This window comes from Sinocyclocheilus rhinocerous, unplaced genomic scaffold, assembly GCF_001515625.1.
Source record: "Sinocyclocheilus rhinocerous isolate Xijiao unplaced genomic scaffold, SAMN03320098_v1.1 scaffold285, whole genome shotgun sequence".
Taxonomy (NCBI): domain Eukaryota; kingdom Metazoa; phylum Chordata; class Actinopteri; order Cypriniformes; family Cyprinidae; genus Sinocyclocheilus; species Sinocyclocheilus rhinocerous.
This window is the reverse complement of record NW_015630288.1, coordinates 513,365-537,322: the sequence shown is the minus strand read 5'-3', so window position 1 is coordinate 537,322 and position 23,958 is coordinate 513,365. Positions and strand designations below refer to the sequence as shown.

Genomic DNA, 23,958 nt, shown 5'->3' with positions numbered 1-23,958 from the left:
ATTCAAGTACCAAACACAATGGGCCTCATTTATCAATCAAACGTAGAAACGAGCGCAGATCCATGCGCACAAATCAACTTATGACAGAGTTCACGTGTGATTCATGAAACATTCGTATGCTGCCAATCTCATCAGACGGATGATCGTATGTTGATAAATGTGGCGGCTAAAAAAAAACAATCGTCATTTGAATATCACGCCCCTAAAAACACCCCGGTTTAGAAGCCTCGCCCTTAGAGTTTACAACAAGGATAAACAAAACCCGGTCAAAAAGAGGAAGTAATCTCATGAAAGAGAAACTGATCATACGCCAAAAACACCCATTAACCTTGTAACTGCAAACAATTACATTATTTGTTTATATATATTAAATACCGGTAAATATAAGGAAACCTTTACAAACATAAACATTATTTAGCCTATTTAGTTCCTTTTAGTCCACAACAAATCCTTTACATTTAACGATATTACAGAACAAGAATGACAAAATAAGCAGCTATAAAATGATATATTAAACTATAATATAAAAAAAAAAATCACGCTATAAGCTAATGGTATTTATTATGAAGCACACAAACTTCAAGCAGAGCTGAAATGGCATTGAGCTCACGAGCCTCTCTCATTCGACAAGAATCCAAATGTTTCCATTTTTGCCATACTTGTATTCAGGCCCGGCGGCAGGGGGGCCTGGCCCCCCCACGGACATCCCTGTGCTCCCCCTTCGGACCGAGGGGGACGGTCGGACTTGAGTTTAGAATGTAGTCTAACTCATACAACTGCCAACTGCCTATTTTCGCAGAGGTGAGCAATGTAGCCAATCACAGACATGTTTGTTGATTTCTAAAACGCAATGGCCCATCAGAGGTGTTTAGGTTGGAATCCACGCACTCACTGCTCCAGCCACCGTTTTTTGTCCAGTGCTGAGTTCTATCATGCTCGTAACTTCTTTCTAACAAAGATATTAAAAAGGTTTCATCGTGTAGTCACGTTGATTGTTTTTTTTTTGTCTGTTTGGTTTTTTTTGGAACTTTGTGAGATCATGATGAATGAGTGACAGTTTTTAATAAATTTAAAGGGAGCACTCTTTGCATGCTGCATACGATAATATATTCAGAATTTAAATAAAACTTGTGTTTTTCATGCTTGACAAGCGGCCACATACGACACAGAGAAAGCTAACTAAACTATACAGAAAAAGATAATAATTTCAGAAGCACAGATGTGATTCTACAACCGAGCCTGGATGGTTATTATTTGTATTGGCTGCCACGCAAAATCATGCACACCTGCTTGCTTTTCTGTTTAATTTAACAGTGTTTTTGTGAACATATATATGCTTTAATAACAAATAATTGTAACACTTTACAATAAGGTTTGATTAGTTAATGTTAGTTAATTATTGTAAAGTGCTACCTAAATAATGTATTTCCAGTGTTCACTTGAAAATATTAACCCCAGACGTGCGGGCGAATGTGTGTGTGCTGAATAAAGAAGCCAAACTTGGCTTGCTGCCTGTACTACAATCTGCTGATGGCTCCGCTCGTGACGCCAGGGGAAGCGGAGCCATTTTTAGCGATGAGGTCATCCTTAATAAAGCTGAGGCTCTCCAATTCGTTATCTCCACTATAGGGTGTCTGAAGGACACCTTTTATTTCCTTTTAATTGAATCTCGCTTCAGACAAGCTGGCTTATCGACTAGCATTGGCATTCTGGGACAGCGCTCGGCTCAAAGCCGATGTAGGAATTGTTATGTAAACAAAAGGATAGCCCTCCAAGGAGCGAAGTCTCGACCCTCGGCGAGGGAGACGGGGAGCAGGAGGTGTCGGACAGTGATGGATTCCCGATAAGAAACATGCTGTGAGGGGAGGCTGAAATGGAGATGAGAATCAAAGATCGAATGTCCTACAGCGCGCCGTCTGACAGCAGAGCTGTGAGATGACATCATTGGCATGTGGCGGCTGGTTCCCTCCGCATTTCCCCCCACCCATCCTGCAGAATCCCATTATGTGTCCGCGGCGAGGAACAGTGAGAGATACTCACACTCTCTGACACCCTTCTCGTCGTTAATTAGCAGATTTGGACAGGAACACCAGCTCACCCAAATTAAGAAACTCAGACCAACATGTGTGGTCTTGCGACTGCGAAATCCCGCTGCAGCAGAAAGCGCCGTCACCAGTCTATATGAGACAAGTGCGTTACGTCATTATGCATGAAATTTCAGAATTGCAGCTGTTGTAAAGCATTGGAGTTGGTGGCAAATGTGACAATAATCACCAAAAGAATAACCGCAAAAGCTGCCACTAAAAAGTGAGACATTATAGTACCCTGCCTGAAAATGTGAGCTTCATTTGACAACATACGATTGTCTAAACATTGATTGTTCAGGAATAAGATCTCCCTGATATCTCAAACCATTCTCTTAGACAACAATGAGATTAAGTAGAGAGCAAATGGAAACTTTTGCTCATGTCTCCTTTATAGTTTCATAAGAAATCTCAACAATGTCTCATATTGTGCTCAGATTTGCCAATCATTATCCCAAATGAATCACAGATGAATTTGAATCACAAATCACTGATAGCTCAGTCGTTTCCTAAGGAATCATAAAAGAAAGAAGGTCTTATGACTTATGAAAGAGCAACCACTTAACCTGATTTTATTGCAGTAACTGCATCACCCAAAGGGATAACAATTGCCTAAACAATCATTATCATAAGAGATTCCGAAATTAGATCTCCCTGATATCTCGGCTGTCTCTCCTAGACAGCAAAGTGATTAAATAGAGAGCAAATGGAGGCTTTTGATCAAGCAATATCAATTGTCTCATTTATAGTTTCATAAGAGATCTCAACATTGCCTCATATTGTGCTCAAATTTGCCAAGATACCAATGTCTGCACTCAAAAGTCCAAGAATCTCACTATGAACACAAACATTTCTCCCATAATCCAAGCTATGCTATGCACACATCATTTTATAGCTCTTTACTGTATTTCAAAGATCATATTTAAGGAATCTTAAGTAAGAAAGAACTAAGATTTTAAGTAAGTCTCCTGAGCTATGAAAGAGCAATCATTGAGCAGTGAAATTTTCAAAAGGAAATGCAAATATGTTATGTCCCGTGTCAGTATTTATCATGCATGCCTCACATATGCTGAATGTGCATTGCATCCTTCATAAATCAATGTTTTTAGCTGTTGTAAATACTTTACTTTTTTGGTTTAGGGACCAATTCTCACTATTAGCTATTTGCTTATTAGAATTCATATTAATAGTATATTGGTTGTTTATTAGTACTTATAAAGCTAAAGTACTTATAAAGTACTTACATTAATGCCTTATTCTGCTTGACCATATTTTAGATCCCTTAACCCTACCCCATACCTAAACTTAACTTCTTTACTAACTAATAATAAGCAGCACATTTGGAGTTTGAGGCAAAAGTTGTAGTTAATGGGAACTGATCCCCAAACAAAAGTGTGACCAAACAAGAACAACCACTAGAACAGCCACTAAAAATGTAAGATATAATAGTAGTCTGCCCAAAACGGTGAGGTTCACATGACCTGAATTCATTACAGTAACCAATTTTCTCACCATAAACGATTCAGAAATTAGATCTTCCTGATATCTCAGTCATTTCCCCTAGACAGCAATACGATTAAATAGAGAGCAAATGGAGAGTTTTAGAAGAGATCTCAACAGTCTCATTCTGCTCAGATTTGCCAAGATACCAAAGTCTACAAACAAATGTCTGAGATTCTAAGTCTGAAGCCAAACACATCTGCAAACAGAGCAACTGCTGAGCAATGAAATGTTAAAAAAGAACAGAAAATGCTTTACGTCATATGCCTGTATATGTTCTTTTCGCTTATCGTCCACCATGTTCAAATGCTTCTGGAAACTTTTAAAGCAGTTGGCCCTAAATCAAATGGACAAATGTGGCAGGAAATGAAGGAATCAGATGAGAGAGAGACAAATGTCAGCTGCACAGTAGGGCGAGTCCTTTTATGTTGGTTCCATATCCAAAATGTGATTTTGAAAAGGGACTATGGTTTGGCTTCATGCAATCTCCGTTAAATTTCACAAGGTCAGAGCTAACAGATAGCAATATCCATGAAACATCTCACTTGGTTCCTCCAGCACTACTCAAGTCCTTGACTGTGCCAGTGAGCTGTGCTTCAGCAAACGGATGCCATCTAGAGGTTTACAACAATTCTGTCTATGTGGCAAGAGTTCAACGCTTTCATTGTCAAAAAGGCAACAGCATTCCAACCAACATGTTCACAATACTAAAAAAAGTCCCATTCATCCAGCCTTTTCTGTTAGATGACTGATCTATTCAACTAGATATGGATTCACCATGTTACCTAACCCTTTATTCGCATTTCTACACAACAAAACCTATTTTTGACAATGGTGGATTTATGTAAAATTAGTTACATGCTTGGCCACTTTATTCAATTACATGACCCAAATGATGGTGTCCTTGTATTTGAGATGATATGTTGCCACATTTATACTTCCTACATCCTGGAAAATGTCATTTTTTGTTTATTATTATTATTATTATTATTATGTCAATCTGTTATAATTGCACTGTAAATTTTCCCTTGTTTTTCCCTTTTCCTAGTAATGATGTACTAAATTGTTGATTTTGGATTGTCTAATGTTTTGACTGTGTCCATGATGGATTCATTTTGACTTTTAGGACAGTGAGTTTTACTTGCATTACTTGCAACTCCAAAAAGCACAAAAATAAACACTAGAAACAGAGTTCTTCTGCAACAGCCAAATAAAAAGAGCCATCAAAACAATTTACCACACAACTCTGGTGCCAGAAAATGAAGGGAACGTGCAAAAAGCATACTGTCGACCCTCTTTCAGGGATCAATATAATATAAAGGTAAAGTTCTGTCCCTCCTAAATCCTTCTTTTTTCCAATGCAAATAAAAAAAAGTGTTAAAGTGGAGACCGTAAAAGTACAGAAAGCGAGTTGAGGTCTTGTCTGAACCCATTAGAATTGCAGACTCGCAGTGTTGAACATGTAAAACCTTCCTCATCCCGCTGTGCGAATATGTGTCAGCCAGGCTCAGGATGTTAAGCTAATGGTAACGCGTGGTGACACATTGTTGCCGAGAATCTGATTTTATGTGTACAAAATTGTGAGGCAAACAGCATGTAATAAAGTTGTTTATAGATGGCAAGACAAGAACATTCTGGCTTCCCAGCATTGGTCAGCACAAAGCTAAACATTTCATTTAGTTTAATTAGTAAATGTAAAACATATGTGTGGGCAGTGAGTCAACTGCCTAAGGTGAACACAATAGTTGGTTGTGATTTTTTATTTTATTTTTTTATCACAACATGAATTACCAGAAAGAGAGAAGGGGGGGTTTTGGATAAAATATTATTTTTGTTTTCACTTTTTAACTGTATAGTCCTCGTGGCAAAATGTAAATATTGCAGACTAAGCATCAGTTTTAGAAAGCATTCAGACATGTACTGATTCACTTCAGATCAGAACTTGGCCAAAGTTATGAATCTCCAGTAAAATGTTTACACATTTAACTCTTTGTTAAACTTTGGGAGAGTTAGTCCGACATCTTTGAACAGATTTAAAAAAAAAAAGATATTAAAGTAAAGTAGATAATGTAAAGTAAAGTAAAATTAATAAATTATTACATTTATTAATAAATAAATAAATACATTTATTATTAATAATAATAATAATAAAAATAATAATTTTAATATAGACTTTTTACTTTTGAGTTTCTTTTGAGCTTTGTAGCACTGCACTCACTAATAATGTTTACAGGATTTTAATAACTCTAACATGTCTGGCTGAATGGCAAGTAACAAACTCTTTGAGATGGAAAGACAATGTGTAAAGAAATGGGGACAACAAAGGTGCATGCAGATGCATCAGCTAAAACAAGTCAATAAAGGAATATGAAAACATAATGAAATCGGATGGTTGGAGGTGAGAGGCAGAAAATAGTTTTAAATTATTTTTTTTGACATTATTGCAAAGGACAAATCATTTCAGAGGGACAGCAAATTATTGCATCTTTTCATTGGAAAAAAAAAAGCAAAACACCAGAAATTTGGATTAAGAAAGATGACTTGACTATTTGTTTAGCTATTAAATAATTTGTTCTTGTTGACACTGTGTTTTCTTTTCCCAGGCATTCTGTCTTAAACTGCAAAATGTCCTCCTTGAAGAATTTCCAAATGTCTCTCATTATTCCACAAATCCTCTTATTTCATATCGTAACAGTTGATCCCTTTGTTGTAAAACAAAGAGTGTATTTTTGTCTCAAATTTTACAGAATGTGATATATGATCCAAAAGATGTTTGAATCTCAGAGAAAAGAGCCCCTGTCAGCGTGTCTTTCACCTTTGTTTATGGTCACAATCTGATAATCACAGGATAGAAAATAAGCATGTTGTCATCACAGGGTTTTCTTAGGGGCTTTCACACTGGAGCTATTAGAGCGGTGCTTTCATAGTTTGGTTAACTTTGTGTGAAAGTGGTTTTCTAAGTCCACTTATGATCAGTGGTCTGGGCTGTGTGGAAGTAAAACCCTGCTGATGACATATAATTTGCATAATTGTTTGCTTACGGTTTGCATTTCTCATTCAATGCCTTCCTGTCTTATATCTTTATAGAACAGCTTGCATTCTTTTCACCTCTTGCATCTGCTGCAGACAAACACAAGTGTATTGTGTATAACTGTATATGTATATATATATATGTGTGTGTGTATATATATATATATATATATATATACATATATACATACATACATACATACATACATGCATATTGTAAATTCATTTTTTTCTTTATGGATTTCATTTTAATAGTTTTATTATTAAAGCGTTAATGTTTGTCTAATCAATTGAATTTATAAAACTTTCATTTATAATAATAATAATAAATTGTTATTGTTATTATTATTATTATTATTATTATTATCATAACAATATTATATATATATATATATATATATATATACAATTATAACAACACTACTAGTGTGATTTTGAGAAGTGCATTCTGTTGCACAAGAGTAACATATTAATATAAGTTAAAGTTAACTTACATATAAGTTAAACTTTTATTTTGACATGTTGTTATGAAGACCTTTGAAAAACTTGCAGCGCTCAGTCACATAGAGACAAGCAGAACATGCAGGCTTTATATTTCAATGTTTTTTTAACTTTAATATGCACAGATCTGTAAATTGTGTTATGCGATTGTTTGTGTCTTTTGTTATTGTTTATTTATTAGATTTTTTTGCACGGCACTTGGTACATCAAGGTGACGCTGGTATCATTTTCTCTCAACTTGTTACTTGCCGAATGTTTGAACGCACGGTTCACATTGAAATTTTGCAATGTGATAATCAAACTCTGCTTCGGAACAAGCAGTTGAACTACACGCAAAGTCAGCCTCATGAACAACACAACATGAGACGATCAGCTGATGGTCAGCGTTTCAGGCCGCTGGAGGGTGTAATCCTGCTGTCAGTGTCTGTAACTGATGAAGGTCTGTCGATCAGAGTCTTCATATCCTGGTTTCACTCATCAGCACTCCTCCTTCTGCTGGATGGATTGGTTGCGATGTCTAAACCCACCTTTTCAACCTTAACATTTCGTCTCTCCTCTTTTATTAGATTCCGGTCACCCAAACTCTGACTTACAAGCCATGACTTGGACAGACAGGTGCAGGTCACTGCCAGTCACACAGGCTGTTAGTAACCCATCTCCCAGCCCTCCTCTTTATCTCCCTCTGCTCCTGTAACCCTGAAATTGTAGTGCCATGGAAGCTTAACGAGATTTGACCAGATCAACAAGACAATCAGTTATGTATTCAGACTCTGACCGCAGGCTACAAGGATAACATCATCATAGAGCCCTGACTGAACTGCAGTTTCCCAGCATTGGGAAATTAGATTTATAAGTCGATCACAGATGTAAGAATGGTACATTCACATCTAAATTATTGGAAGAATCTTGTAAGATTGGACAAGGTCCATTAGGTTAAAAGAAATAGTGAAAATTAAGAAAAACAAATAAATCCTCCATCGATGCACATTGGTCTTTCCTAGGAAGGAGGGGGCCACAGACAGGGCCTGCAAATCTCTGACTCTCTTCAACGATGAAATGGCTAATAAGAAGACAGTATCTTCCTACATCGTGACATAGACATGTGGGGGCGTGTTTAAACGAGGCATTTTAGAAGGGCTTGGACCAGTCTTAACTTTTATAAAAAATATCTGTTTGGGTTTGAGACTTTAGTCTTTGCAACTTTAGGGATCTTATCTATTCATGAACAGCTTGTAACACTCCAAAGAAAAAGGAAAACTTGAAATTGCATCATATGACCCCTTTAAGTGTCAAAACTCAATCTGAAACCTCCTCTATAGGTTCAAAAGGAGGTTTACAGAGAGCCTCCAAGACCACAGCCAGGTCCCACGGTGGGACACGAGAGCATACCGGGGGCCTCAGCGCACCGCGGAGGAAACGTGTAACCAGGGGGTGTCTTCCCACAGACTGACCCCTAAGAGAGGCGTGGTAAGCCGCTATAGCCGCCACGTACACCTTTAAGGTGGAGTGGGTCAACCCAGTGGAGAATCGAGCCTGCAAAAACTCCAGCATTGAACCGACCGGGCAGTTAACTGGGTCAAGCTGACGATCTCCATACCAGGAAATGAAAAGCTTCCACTTCAGGGCACACAGTTTCTTTGTTGAGGGAGCTCTGGATTGGAGGATGGTCTCAACAACCTCAGTTGTGAGACTGGAAGCTACGAGTTGTGTCCCCTCAGGGGCCACACCCACAGCTTCCACAGCTCCGGGCGGGAGTGAAAGATCGTACCCTCTGCCCTGTGAGAGGAGATCCCTCCTGACGGGAATCTCCCATGGAGAGCCGTCGAGAAGGGAAATCAGGTCAGAGAACCATACTCGATCCGGCCAGAAGGGGCCAAATATCTACTAGCAGCAGACTGACCCCGTTGAAAGTATGCATCCTTTAGGTTGATTGTGACAAACCAGTCCTCGGACCTGATCTGAGACACTACTTGCTTGAGCGTGAGCATCCTGAAATTCAGTCGCATGACTGAGCGGTTCAACTGGCGCAGATCTAAAATCGGACACAACCCCCCATTCTTCTTCGGAACAATGAAGTACCAGCTGTAGAACCCGGACTCTCTGTCGAGAGGAGGGTCCATCTAAAAGCGGACACACCCCCCCATTCTTCTTCGGAACAATGAAGTACCAGCTGTAGAACCCGGACTCTCTGTCGAGAGGAGGGTCCACCTCGATGGCCTCCTTCCTCAAGAGAGTGTTTACTTCTTGTTCTAATACCGGAGCCTGCTCGGAACCCACCACAGTGGAAATGATCCCGTTGAAACGAGGCAGAGGAGAACCAAACTGAATTCTGTCACCACTTTTTACAGTCTGCAGGACCGTGAGATATTTGGCAGAAGCTTCCACGGTGCCAGAAAATCTACTAAGGGAATCAGTCTCTCGAGACTGACCTCCGGTGTAATAGGAGCGGCTAGTTTGGTGCCCTGAAGCGGAGGACCGGCAGGGAACGACCGCACCAGCAGTGATCCTCCCAGAGCCGATACGTTTTCGGGCAGAGACCGCTGTGCCCTGAAGCACCGGCGGTGGCAGGGTTAACAGCTCGGTCTCCTGAGGGCACTGAGGAGAGACGGGCACCAGGTAATGATGTGTACACTGCTCTTCCCCAGTGGGGGCTGCCCTCAGAAGCCATGGAACATAAATATCAGGGCTTCTTGGTCGAATACTTCTTGGCCAAAAGGACGGTACTCAGATCAGCCTTCGGCTTCGAAGCCTTCGACCGCGAGAGTCACCATGAGCCCCGATCCCCACGCTCAATTTCTGTGCTTCCTGATACGAGGAGCAGGCATACGGCTGGGACTGCTCCCGTCCAGCAGCCCCATGAGCTAGAGACAAGCGAGGGAGGAAACGCCGCCGCTTGTTTACGGGCCTCCTGAAACCGCAAGCGGGATGTCGAGAAGGAAGACCCTGTCCTTCTCTTTAATGTCGGACAGGGTCAGCCACAGATGCCTCTCCGCGGCCACTAAGGCTGCCATAGACTGCCCGATAGCTCTTTTGTGGCGTGGAGAGACAAATCAGCGGTTCGCCAGAGTTTGCTAATATCATCGGCTTTAACTTCCTCGCGCTCATTTAGCTCTTTTAGCAGGTCCGCTTGGTATGCCTGTAATACAGCCATTGTGTGAAGGCATGAACCAGCCTGACCTGCTGCCATATACCCTTTGCCCACCAGCGCTGAAGTGGTATAAAGCGGCTTGGTGGGAAATGCTGGGGCTTTTAGGGACGATGCCACGCCAGGAGACAGATAGCCCACAAGCGTCTGTTCAACCCGGGACATCACCCTATAACTGCGCTCACTTAGTCCCACAACATTGGAATAATTGACTAATGATGGAATAAAGAGGTGCGCCAAGAATATTCTCGCCCACGATCTCAACACCTCGGTGTGGAGATCGGGGAAGAACGGCAAGCCCCGGCGTGGAGGGAGCATCAGACCGTAAAAAGCGTTCATCTAGCTTGCTTTTTTTGGTTCTGCCTGCTTCTCAGTGGGCCATTCGAGATTTAATTTGGCCACAGAACGAGTTATTATCTCCACTAACTCCTCATACTGGGTGGACTGAGGGGGTTCGTCGACCCTCTCGACCTCGCCCTCCTCGGAGGATGATAATCTGAGCGTCAAGCCCTCTCCTCAGGGAGCGTGCTTCCAAACCCTGGGAGGGGGTGTTGGATCTGGTGGTCGAGGAAGAAGAAAAGGACTCGCCCATCTCCATTCCCTCCACCAGATCCATCTGCGATCCCCACGACCGCCGCCGCTGCTCTGCCTCGGCAGGAGCGAGGCCTGAGCCGTGAGGAACGCTGGCGAGGGCTCCCTCCTCGAAGAGAGCCCTCCGGGAGCGAAGCGTACGCAGCGAGAGGCGCTTGTAATGCGGACAGTCAGATCCCTCGAGAGCTGACTCAGCGTGCTTCGCCCCCAAGCAAACAACGCAAAGGCTGTGTGTATCCCCGCCTGTGATGTAACGAGGGCAGGGAGGAACACACAGCCTAAACTGATGTTTGCTTTTATCATGCCCACCCTTGGACTTATCTTCTGCCTTAGGCATTGCTGACTTATTTGTAATAGTGACAGACAACGGTAAATAAGAAATATACACACAGAGCGCTTCGCTGAATGACAGAAGCTGCCACTGTTTCCACTGCACATGCCTTTATAGCTTCCTGGTCACTACGTCACCCCATCCGTGACGTCGAGCCCATCCATTGGATTGATTACACACGTGATTCAGAGCGTGGTCACGCTGAAGCCGTTCCCACAGGGTCTCGACGCAGCTCGAGTTCCTGAAATGGAACTGTTTTTAGCATTGATAATAATCAGAAATGTTTTTTGGGCAGCAAATGAGCATTTTAGAATGATTTTTGAAGGATCATGTGACACTGAAGACTGGAGTAATGATGCTGAAAATTCAGCTTTGATCACAGAAATAAATTACATTTTAAACTATATTACAATAGAAAACATTTGTTTTAAATTAACAATATTTCACAATATTATTGTTTTTACTGTATTTTTATCAAATAAATGCAGCGTTAATAAGCATAAGAGACTTGTGAGTCATGAAACAAAATTCCCTTGATATTTTCACATATAAGAGGTCTTTGCACTACAAAAACGTCTTGTAAGTTTCAGAACTCAAAACTTTGTTGTTAGTCTAAAAACAGCTTATATTGAAGCCAGTCTGCCAAAAACAACAGTTTTTGGAATGTACGACTCTATGATGTAACAGTGTGGCTAAACACTGCCTCCGCAGAAGAAGATTAACGCCTGCTCTACATTACTGCCTGTTTAGCGCCGCCCACCGATTCACGCATGTAGTGTTTACGAGAGAGGCGAACGCGCAGATCTACGGAGAAACCAAACGATAAAGATGGCTTTGAAGACAACAAGATGCTGTGCAATGCCAAGTTGTGGAAAAAAAAAACAGTCTTTGCATTGCCTTCCTTCTGATCCCAATGTTAGAAAAGAGTGAATAAACTTTATTTTTAATGAAGATCCAGACCGCATCAGTAAGAATTTGGTCCTTTGTTCACACATTTTACCGCGGATTGGTTTAAAACAAGGCAAAATTCGACACAGGATTTTCAGAAAGATTGAAACTAAAAGACAATGCTGTGCCGACTATATTAGATCTGACAGTAATGTCATGAGTAACTGTTTTTATTACATGATCACTATTGTTTTGTCTGTTAAACATATGAGTATTTATGCTGTTTAACCTAAATCACAGCAGCGTCCAGCTGTGAAGGATGTAGACTGTCAAACATACACAACAGTTAGCCAATCATAGCAGAGGGTGTTTACTTCAGAGTCTACAATCCACCACACCTATTCAAATGGAGCGTTCTGATGAGGGGGGTTAAAAACAGGACAGAAGCCTATTACTTCTAAATTAACTACTAATGATGTAAAAATCTTGATAAATGAACATGATAAAAAATGATAAATGAATGATAAAATTAAATTAAATGATAAAAAACAGAGGCAATTAATGACCCTTTAAAGGGTTAGTTCACCCCAAAATGAATGACTATTTTTTTACTCATTAATTACTCACCCACCCTCATGTCGTTCCAAACCCGTAAGACCTTCGTTCATCTTCGGAACACAAATTAAGATATTTTTGATAAAATCTGAGAGCTCCCTGACCGTCTGTAGACAGAACGTAATCAACGTAATCAGCGCTGTTTATGTAAGGTAGAGATCATGCGCATACTGAGCGTCAACAACGCTGATTACGTTGATTACGGTCTGGGGTACTCTCCAAAATGGTGGAAGACTCGGGAAGAAGAATTGTTGAGTAAATTATGTTATTATTGTTTTCTTTGTGCACAAAAAGTATTCTCGTAGCTTCGTAAAATGACAGTTGAACCACTGATGTCACATGGACTATTTTACCGATGTCCTTGCTACGTTTCTGGACCTGGGAACAACACAGTTTCATTGGTGTCTACGGAGGGTCAGAGAGCTCTCAGATTTTATCAAAAATATCTTAATCTGTGTTCCGAAGATGAACAAAGGTGAGTAATGAGGGTGAGTAATTAATGACAGAATTTTCATTTTTGGGTGAACTAATCCTTTAACAAAAATCTAAATTATTACAAACTTTTGACCAGTAGTATAGTCCCCCTTATATTTTAAGAAGCCGTTTTTGTACAGATTTTATTTACAGTTGAGTGAAGCAGGTGCTGTTCTCTGTAATATTGTTCAGAAGCCTGTGAGTTGTGCTTACCTGTGTAGATTTCCGCCTCTGATGGGTCCTCGACTCGCTTATGTTGAATGATGTAATCTGAAACCTTGTAGCCAACCAGAGGTTCAACATCAATCCATTCCAGCGCCACCATCGTACTGGAGGGTTCCAGGTGTGGAGCCAGTCTCAATCTTTGAAAATTAAAAAGCCAACATTATGTGCATATTAGTACGATTTGACAGAATGGCTCCTTCCCAAAACCCACTGATCAGTTTGGATCTTGCGGGCCAGTTCGTAACAAAATTAAATTGAATGTTTATTTCATTCACAAAAGAGGACTGTCTAAATCATGAATTGTATTTTGTTCATTGTTTTGTTTTGTTTTTTTAAAGTAATACTTAACAAATAATTTTATTCAGGAAGGACACGTTAAAGTGATAAAGGGAAAAGTGACAGTAAATACATAAAAAATACAAAGTAAAAAAAAAAAAAAAACACTTTCTATTAATCTGTGCACTTGAAAAATAAAATGTATCACAGTTTTCCACCAGGCTATTGGTGCCGGAATGATTTCTGAATGATCATGAGACACTGACGACTACAATGAAGCCAAAAAATCTGCTTTGATCACAGGAATAAATTACATTTTAACATATATTTGCATATACAATTTTAAATTGTAATAATATTTCACAATATTACAGTTTTTTCTTGGTGAGCAGAAGAGATTTCTTTCAAAAACACATACAAAGTAGTTTAGTTCGCCCTTACATTTTAAGAAGGTGTTTTTGTACAAAAGCTATGTACATTTTTCATTATGTGACTCAGCATGTAATGTAATGGACATACTGAGTCACCAAACAATTGCCTTGATGAGACACTGCCTCACAAGTTGGCAGTGAAGATGAGGCGGCATCATTTGTCTTACCAAAGTCTAGGATGCCTTAACATTCTGCCAAAAAGTGATGCCATGAATCAAGTATTGCATAAAGGTGCTTTCATGACACCCGTTCAGGGTAACTTACACGGGCCGCCGCAGGGGGCTGCAGTTGGGAAGCCCGTCTTTGCCAAGCGCTGTTAGGTCACAGCGGCACCAGTTCTCGATGACATCACCCTTCCCCGCACACCAGTATGAGCTCATCGTGGCACTTTTGAAAGCCTGCAAAATAAATGGCACAGGTGAGAGAAACACAATTATCTCCACGAGCAAACGTCCTTCCGCCGTACTCGATGAGTCACCAGGAGTCGCCAACCACGCTCTGCCACCTCCACTCAAAAAGTGGTGTAACTCTGTGAAGTTACGCAGGGTAAGGCGATCTCAGGGCACTTTGTATAGACAAGAACCTGTCAAGATTTAATTGGAAGCTGTACCAAAAAAGGTCACCCCACGTGTGAATGCCAAGAGACTCCGTCTCTGGGGCAATAATAAGACAAGTGCGGGGAAGAGAAGGAGGGGGCAACTGTGACACAGCCGAGGGACAGCACACAGTGAGACAAGAGGTTGTGACTCATTCTAAAGCTGTCTTTCCAACTGAGGTCGACTGGTTGAAGTGAACTTTTGCCTGTTTGGTGATTAGGCTAACTGTTTTGAATTGAACGTGACACATCCGATGTGTGATACCTGTGAGTTGTCCTAGTTGCAATGCTGTGCTTCTTGTCTGGTGTGAGAAGGCCATATTTTGTTATTTTGATTAAATAATCATCAACAGTGTTGGGGAAAGTTACTTAAAAGTAATGCTTTACAATATTGTGTTACTCTCTTAAAAAGTAACTAATGGCATTACTTAGTTACTTTTTTATGGAAAGTAATGCATTACGTTACTTTTGTGTTACTTTTTCTCATCTGAGCTGGACTTGCTTGTTTGTTTTTGATATAAAAAGTTCTGTTTTTGGCTAATGTAAAAGCCCTTTCATAACTGTCAAATGTGAAATGAATAAGCCTCATCTTGAAGGAAATGCAAATTCATGCATGTACTGTAGAGGGCACAGTTTAAACAAACCTTTCAACTGTGCTGCCATTCTGGATTAAGAAAAGTATGCAGGAGAAGAAAGAGCAGGAGAAGAAAGTCAATCTCTTCAGTAATAAGAAAAGAAAAAAAAAAGAAAAGAAAAGAAAAGAAACATGTTATGTTTATATAAAGAATGTTTTGCTTATTAGCATGGTCAGCAGTAAAGACACTGGTTAATAAAATGGGATTAAATATATAAATAAATACATATTTGTGTTATTTAACATATTTAATTACTGCAGGTTTGCATTTTACTGCTTTTATTCATTTTGAGAAATACTGAATCTATTTTTGGGCAAGTGAGATGAGTAAATGCATGTTCACATTTAGCCTAGAACTACAGTAACATCATGTTTACATAAAGCAAACAACGCCTCCATACTCCAACTCACTTACTCCCGATTTCTCTCAACATGGGGGCTGTCATTCCTTATTTGAAAAGGTAACTCAGATATTTTCATATCAATTAAAAAGTAATGTGTTACTTTACTAGCTACTTGGAAAAAGTAATCTGATTAGATAACTTGTGTTACTTGTAATGCATTATCCCCAGTACTGATCATCAAATTGAAGCAAATAAAATGTGAGAGTATGTAATTTCAATGCTATGGCCTTTGTGTAGATATTTAAAGATGGCCATCTTTGAGAATGACTTTTCAGATTACATGAACACTTTACAATAAGAGTCCAACTGTAACGAAGGTTAATAAATGCTGTATTAGTATAGTTCATTGTTAGTTTTGATTTGGAACCTCTGATTGGCTACAAGGTTTCAGAATACTAATACATTTTAAAATTTTAGAGTTGCATCTCTTAACATTAGTTAATGCACTATGAACAAACATTAATGATCAATATATAATTGATATTTATTATTAGAGATGCACCAACTGATACCAATAGCCCATTATTCAGAATGATATCTGCTGATACCGATAGTTTGTTTTTCTTAAGGGGAAAAAAATAATAATAATTCTCCCAACTAATGCTGTAAACTATACAGGGAACCCTCTCATTTGGTACATTAGAGGTTAAAATGAACATCAACACTATTTTATTCGAAGCTATTTATTTTCAGATATAATAATCACACAAAAAGGTTGGAGACCCCAGGTCTATAGTCTCAAGTATACTTTATAATCAAACTCTTATAACAGTGTAATTTGAATGTCCTCATTTGTCGACAGGAGCTGGTACAAACATACAGTATCCACATCGCTATGATTAGATGCATTCTTAACTGCTGTTTTCTCACCACTGTCATTATTTGCTGTATTTAATTTGTTATTGAGAAGAAATTGTGCATCATATATTTAAATATTAATCTAAACATTGCTTTCAACAGCATGGATGGTTTCTAGATGTTTGCTAACTGTATATTGGTGGTATTTTCAACTTCTTTTGCAAGCAAAGAACGGAGAATCAAAAAATAGCTTCACTGTGAGTATATTGAGGCACTGAATCACATTCAGTCAATTGTACGTTACGTGTGCATGAAAGCAAGCACAAGAGAGAGCATGAGCATGAGCAAATAAGTTGCTGGCTGCAGTTGACATTACACGACTTTTGCCCTGATTTTTGCCTTGACTTACAGTCTGGAGAAGTTGACGCTAGTTGCTGAAACTCAGAGCCAGACTGCACATTTGAGGTGACAGATTTCATAGAAAACCATGTAGTGTATAATGGTCAAAGACTCCAATTTTTTAGCTTCAAGACTTTGATTCCATCCAGTCAGGGGATTTTAGATGTTTGATATTTTGAGACGATTTAAGAACACAAGGCACTTTTTTTATACCAATAATTTAACAGGATATTTTTAAAGTGGAGCAAAAGAACAGCAGTCAGAAAGTGTAGCCTTCCTTACAGGCAGCAGCAGACAGTGATGAGGAAGCCGTCCATCTCTCTGATAGCATCAGCAGGTCTCTGGCTGCCAGACCTCACCCCGTATTTACGCACAGGCAACTCTCTTTAAACGGCCTTGATGAATGAGAAGTTATTACAGCGGCAGAGAGATGGAGGGGAAACACTGCAATCCATTGCGGTATAATGACTTGCATGAGAGATGCCTGGCAGAGGCACAGAGTCGTGGAAGTCAAAACAGAGAGTGAAGGGAGAGGTGCAAGTGTGGGGTGGGTGGCGTGACCCAAATCACGGAAACACTATATATATATATATATATATATATATGTATTACCATACAGTTGTTTTTACTGGAAACTCTACAAAAATGGTTTATATATACAATAACCATGAGATAAGCACTATTGTGGGGATAATCCACTGAACTTTAAGAATGAAAGGTACTCTTTTTTTTCTCATATTTGGAACTAATGGATATGAACCAAAACATTAAAACCAGTTAAATAATTAAAGTAATATAACTAGCATTTTACTGCTAAGATGTAATAAAATAGCTTATATACACTGCAAAAAAAAAAATCTCATTACAAATATCTAAACATTGTTAAATCAAGATACATTTTGTTAAGCAAAACAAAGAAATGTATTTATATATTTATTTATTTATTCATTCATTCTAGTTAGTTAGTTAGTATTTTTTGTCTTGTTTTCCAGTATAAACATCTAAACATTCAAGATACATTACATTTACTTGAGATATTAAGTCTTATTTTCTGACAAGTTGTTTCTAAATGAAGTGACTTTATGCTTAAAACTAGAAGAAAAAAATGCCAGTGGGGTAAGAAAAATAATCTTGTTTTCAAAGTTATCCTTTGAATTAGGTTTATTTTTCTTACCCCAATGACAGATTTTATTTATACATTTTATTTTTTTTATTTTTTTTTGAAGACTTAATATTCTAAGACATTTTGCTTTTCAAGTAAATGTATCTTGATTTAAGAAATAAGTAAAGTAAAAACACTAAGTAAAGAAATGCCATTTATTGTAATGCACGAGACAGTATATGCTGATAGTAACCCTTAAGTAAGGAAGGACCCTGGAGAGAAACCATTGATTAAATGAGAAAGCTTTTCCACAGAAACATAAGGCGTGGGCAGTAAAACAATGTCAAACAACAGTGTGACAAACCCACAGAAGTGTGGCATATAAAACTAGTTAAAAATGTATTTGGAGGTGAAGGAAGGGCACATTTTGGGGTGTGTGTTGGCTATGAATCCAAGAGTCTACGTGAAGGAGCTGTTCTTCATGTCGAATCATGCATTACCAGCCAATGCTATGAAAGTGAAAGAAAATTTAATGTTTAACAAATATGCCCATTAGAGTGGCATTTGGCAGTTGCGAAAAGGGTTAAAAAAAAGTTTCTGCGAAAGGGAAACAGATGATCAGAAAACATGAAATATCAATGCTGATGAGTGCAGCCCCGCTCATGGACAAACAGAGAGCCGCAAACGTGCACACACATTTACCACCAGCGGTTTCCTAGAAAAACCACGCTTGACTGGTCAACTGCACATGTGAAAAATAGACAAAACGATTATGGCTTTGTTTATGTATGCAGAGTAACCTAAGCCAGTTTTGACTGAGTAAACAGGGAGGGTAATTAGGGACGTGTGTTTTTATGTCTGTGTGTGTGTGTGTGTGTTTATGTGTGTGTGTGTGTGTGTAATGAAGGGAGATCTAACGGCGGTCAGACAGAAAGGGTGTACGACGGGGAACCCTAAAGACCCTGATGTACTGGCAGTGAAGTTCTTTTTTGTTATTCACTAAAAATAAGTTTTAAATACCTGAGCAGCAGTTTACTAACAAACTTCCTGAAACTGCCCATGCTGCTGCAAATGAAGTTTACATGCATATGTCAAAATGTGTTGCACACTTTCCTCTCAAAAACCAATTAAAAACCAAAACAAAAATGACAGTGGTGAGAAAATAGCAGTTAAGAAAGAATCTGATCATAGTGATAAGGATATGCTTGTACAAGCTGTGCAATTCGGCACTCCAGTCACATCATGTTTATTTATTTCAGATGCACCGATACTAAATTTCTCAGCCTCATACGATAGGCAGTTATTCAAAATTATATCTGCAGATACCGATAGTCTTGTTTTCTTAATGAGAGAAAAAAAAAAAATCTCCCAACCAATGTTGTAAACTATGCAGGCCAGGGAACCCTCTCATTTGGTATATAATAGGTTAAAATTAAGAACAAAACTATTATATTCAATGCTATTAATTTTCAGATATAATAATCACACTTGAATAAAAAACATATGACCTATGCTGGCAAAATGAGTCATAATATGCACATTTTCAAAAATTATTCATTAAAAGAACTTCAAAATGTTATATGAGTTGTTGAAATCGGACAAAAAATGACTGAGCGACACCCGTTTGAAGTCGATAGAGTCAGCAAAGTCCATTTCGAGAAAAATCGGGTTAAAGTTTTCTGAAGGTTCCAAAGCAATAATCACCTAGCAACATTGCATCTTTTCCTCCAGTTCTTTTCTTAATAATCATTACTATATTAATAATCACAATATAGCTTTTTTTATTTTATCTTTGTTGTTATAAATAAGACTCTTTTCTTTTTTTTTTTGCCTGTAGCTCAAAATTAGCCCATGCACGTTCCAACTCATTTTGCCAGCATGGGTCGCATATGTATACAACTCGATTGCATGAAGTAGTTTTCATAAAAACTTGTCTTCTTGACAGGTTTATTCAAACATACAAAATTAACAGTAATTAAGCTCCCTCTAGTGTTTTTTTTATAGCTAACCTACAACCTGGCAACCCTGGCTTGACCTACAGATGATTCATAGGGTCAAATTCATATGGCTGCATTAATGTGTTATTATTTCTTTAACTTGGACAGCCCTAAATTCAACACAATAAACTTTTTTTTTTTCATGCAACTTGCTGTCTGACACGTTTTTTTTTTCCTTCCGACTTTTGATTGACAGGATAAGATCATCCCTGATCTTGGGTGTTTTTAAACAATCGGCTGATAACCGATATAATTGCTTTTGTAGGCCGATACCAATTATTGGCCGATACATTGGTGCATCCCTATTATTTATATATAAAATTGCTTTAAAGCAAGCAATTTTACAGTATTAAACATGAACTTAAACTTTTCCGCAAAGAGTACCTGTCAACCAGACTTGAGTAAAAGTACAGATAACTTACAGCGAAAATAAATCCATTACAATTTAGAAGTCCAATTCCAATACTACTTGAGTAAAAGTCTTGAACAAAAAATAAAACTGAACACAACATTGCAATAAATTGCAATATATCAAGGTCGACACAACAGCCTCTTAAACGTCTTAGAAAACTGAAGTCTCAGTTAAGCTCAAATACTCAAAAGGGAATAAGTAAACCAATATCCTTCAAAAAGGTCTCATCTATGTCCTTATCTCATACATGAAACACACGCGGTTCACAGCTACCTTCTAATGCACTCACAATTGCATAAAGTGGCCTTGTTTACAAGTTTGAGTGAGTAAAGGCAAACCGCATAAGATGTAGTACATTCAATGGCCTGTAGATGGCGATATCACTTTTGTAGCAGAAATAAAACGTTGCAGAAAAAGTTGCCATGCAAAATTTAATGAGTAATTGCATTACTCATCACAAATGTAGTGAAGTAAAGAGTTCATATTCTTCTTTCAAAAATGTAGTCAATTAGACCGTAAAAGTTGCTGATATCTTTGATACTCAGTAAAACTACAAAGTAGCCAAAATGATACTTACGTACATTAACTAATTACATTTACTCAAACACTTTTCTTTGATTTCACTTTAATAAATATTGCCTCCTACAAAATTCAAAACCAAGCTTTCTGAAGACTTGAAGTGGGTTGTGCACTATAAACGTAAACAGTAAACAAATACACTTTTAGGGAAACTGTTTACAATGTTTGCTTTCTTTTTTGAAACCATTGATGACCCCTGAGTTCCACAAAACCTCTTAACTCCCTAGACCTCAGAGAAACCCACGTACATTAACTAATTACATTTACTCAAACACTTTTCTTTGATTTCACTTTAATAAATATTGCCTCCTACAAAATTCAAAACCAAGCTTTCTGAAGATTTGAAGTGGGTTGTGCACTATAAACGTAAACAGTAAACAAATACACTTTTAGGGAAACTGTTTACAATGTTTGCTTTCTTTTTTGAAACCATTGATGACCCCTGAGTTCCACAAAACCTCTTAACTCCCTAGACCTCAGAGAAACCCATTCCCAATGACAAGACGCGGGGCAATCATGACGTCTAAATGCTAGTATCTGTTGTAACTCATCTGAGCTCACCTTATTACTGTCCCCAATCAGCATCTGATATGTGCAAACATTAGCCAGCTGACCGGAGGAATTGATTCATTCGATGACCCAAAACCTCAGCAAACAGGTCATTCCGATCATTCGGCATAATGTAGTGAAGGAAATGTCCCTGTTTCTAGGAACACCTATAACCATCTTCCAGGAAGAGAGCTATGGCTTCGATTGAATCCAGGGTTCATAAGGGGACACGAAGAATGCAAATAAAAGTGCACATCATTGAAAAGCAGCAAACTGGCTACAGGGTGTCTATAAGCTGATTCGATTTGCTTTCTCTATCCACTTAAATGGCTAGCAAAATCCATGGCTATAGCATTCCCTGGAAAATTGATTTCTGTCAGCATATTGCCTTGGGTTAAATACAAACTGTAAGGGCAGTATCTATAATTTTCTTCTTTGGAAAGCGGAGACTGTACCATGATCGGATTGGTGGCATACCTTTGGCGATTCCCTAGCTGAGCAGTTTTATTCCTAAAATAAGTTGTATACTCAATTACAGTGAAGGCTATCTTCAACACACACAAAATATAACACTCCACTTGTTAAGCTGATTTTCGGGGAATTGCTTTTAGGAAGTTTTGCAGAGCGACAAAAATCAGAACTTTAAGCAAAACTTGGAAGGCAAATAAAAGGTGCCTGGCAGTGTGAGTTAGTATGATGCCAGACAGTGTGTGAACAAGAAAAACTTTTGCTGTTTCGCTGTAGTGACTGAATACTTTGTTTTACAAGCCTCCATTGATTTAGACTGATGGTTAATCATGACCTCATTTATATATATATCAGTGCTATTATACTGTAACATCTCATTACTTTAAACAGAGTTAAATTTAATGATGAAAAATTTATCATCTACAAAATCTTCATCTACATTTTTCTACAATGAAGAATAAAGCTTGTTTCTACCACAGGATAATAATTAAAAACATAATTTTCTTTCTTGCAATTCAGTCAAAAAAAGACTTTTTTCCTTAGAATTTCGAGTTTATATTGAATATCTTTATATCTTCCATCACAGAATAAAAAAAAATAAAAAGGTAATTTTTGATATTTTTCTTGCAATTCTATAAACTCAGAATTATGACTTATTTTGTTTTTCCAGAAATCTGAGTTTATATCTCGCAATTCTTTGTTTGTTTCCTCCACTGGATAAAAAAAATTGTATTGCGAGTATAAAAAAAGGATATTGCGAGTTTATATCTCACAATTCTAACTTTTCTTCTCAGAATTGTGAGTTCATTGCTCATAATTGCAAGAAAAAGTCAAATTTTGATATATAAACTCTCTATATTCTATATTTTTCTATATTTTATATAGAAAAAGAAGTCTGAATTGTGAGAAAAAGTCACAATTATCTTCATTCGTTCATTCATTCATTATGTGGTATAAATGGGCTTCCATAATAAAGGCTTAAGGTTGCAGTTTTGCAGAAGAAGTATGTATAGCCAGAATTGTCTGCATTCGGTATATTGCATAAAGTATGCTTCAGAATAAAGTTTCTTCTACATTGTTACATACATCTGAGTGCGGCAGTTTATTGAATAAGAAAAAAATGTAGGGCGGGATATAGTTCTATGCAGAGTGAGCATTGCACAGCAAGCTTGCAGTCTATGGTTGGAGACGCCTGGCATATATGTCACCAGAGAGAAGTCCAAAGTTTTAACCGGAAAACCCAGCTATGACATTTTGATTAAAAATTACATGAATTTCCATTTCATGTCAACTTTAAAGCTATGTTTGACTGCAGATTAGAGATGCATTAGAAACGTACTGCCAGATGTATGAGAAAACGGCTGGAATGAACGTTTCTTCTCTTCTCTGTGTCCAAAGAGTTCCTTCTTAATCTTAAAATGACTGATGAGTTTCCTACTTGCACAAATATAAAAAGAACAGTGTATGAGTGTGTATGTGCAAGCATGTGTAGCTGGATTGCGAAGCGGGGGACCATGATGAAAACAGGATCAAAACTGTCACATGAGAAGCTCTGTGAATTTCACTTTTTATCCTTTGCAGACTTGTTTTCCGGTACAGTGTTTTTAAGGAAATGGACAGATAATTTCATATCATAACCATATTTCCATTAGAAAGAGACTGACAAATAAGCTCAATCAGGCAAAAAGGACACAAAATACTGTATACATTCATTTGCTCTTTTTGCTGTAACTTAATTCCTTAAACCTTCTGACGGCTGCATCAAAATCAGCAGGGTATGGAAAACACTTAAGGTTAAAATACATTCTCAAAACTCATAAACTCCATCCATGTTATTTGCAAACTGACTGATGTAAAGTTTTGATGGTTGCATCAAAAGCAAGTTGTATTATCTTAAAGCTGATGTTAAAACCTGCTTTATAAAACTAGT

The 23,958-nt window shown here is 38.2% G+C and overlaps 1 protein-coding gene across 1 annotated transcript in view; it reads right to left on the bottom strand.

Annotated features, from left to right (window-relative positions):
- Positions 1–23,958, bottom strand: part of astn2 (astrotactin 2) — a 539,680-nt gene that overhangs the window by 76,833 nt on the left and 438,889 nt on the right. Inside the window, exons 18-19 of the mRNA XM_016552240.1 lie at positions 14,356–14,489; positions 13,373–13,521 (exon numbers count right to left, since the gene is read on the bottom strand). Of these exons, the coding sequence (XP_016407726.1) occupies positions 13,373–13,521; positions 14,356–14,489 (283 nt within the window). The remainder of the gene's footprint in view (positions 1–13,372; positions 13,522–14,355; positions 14,490–23,958) is intronic.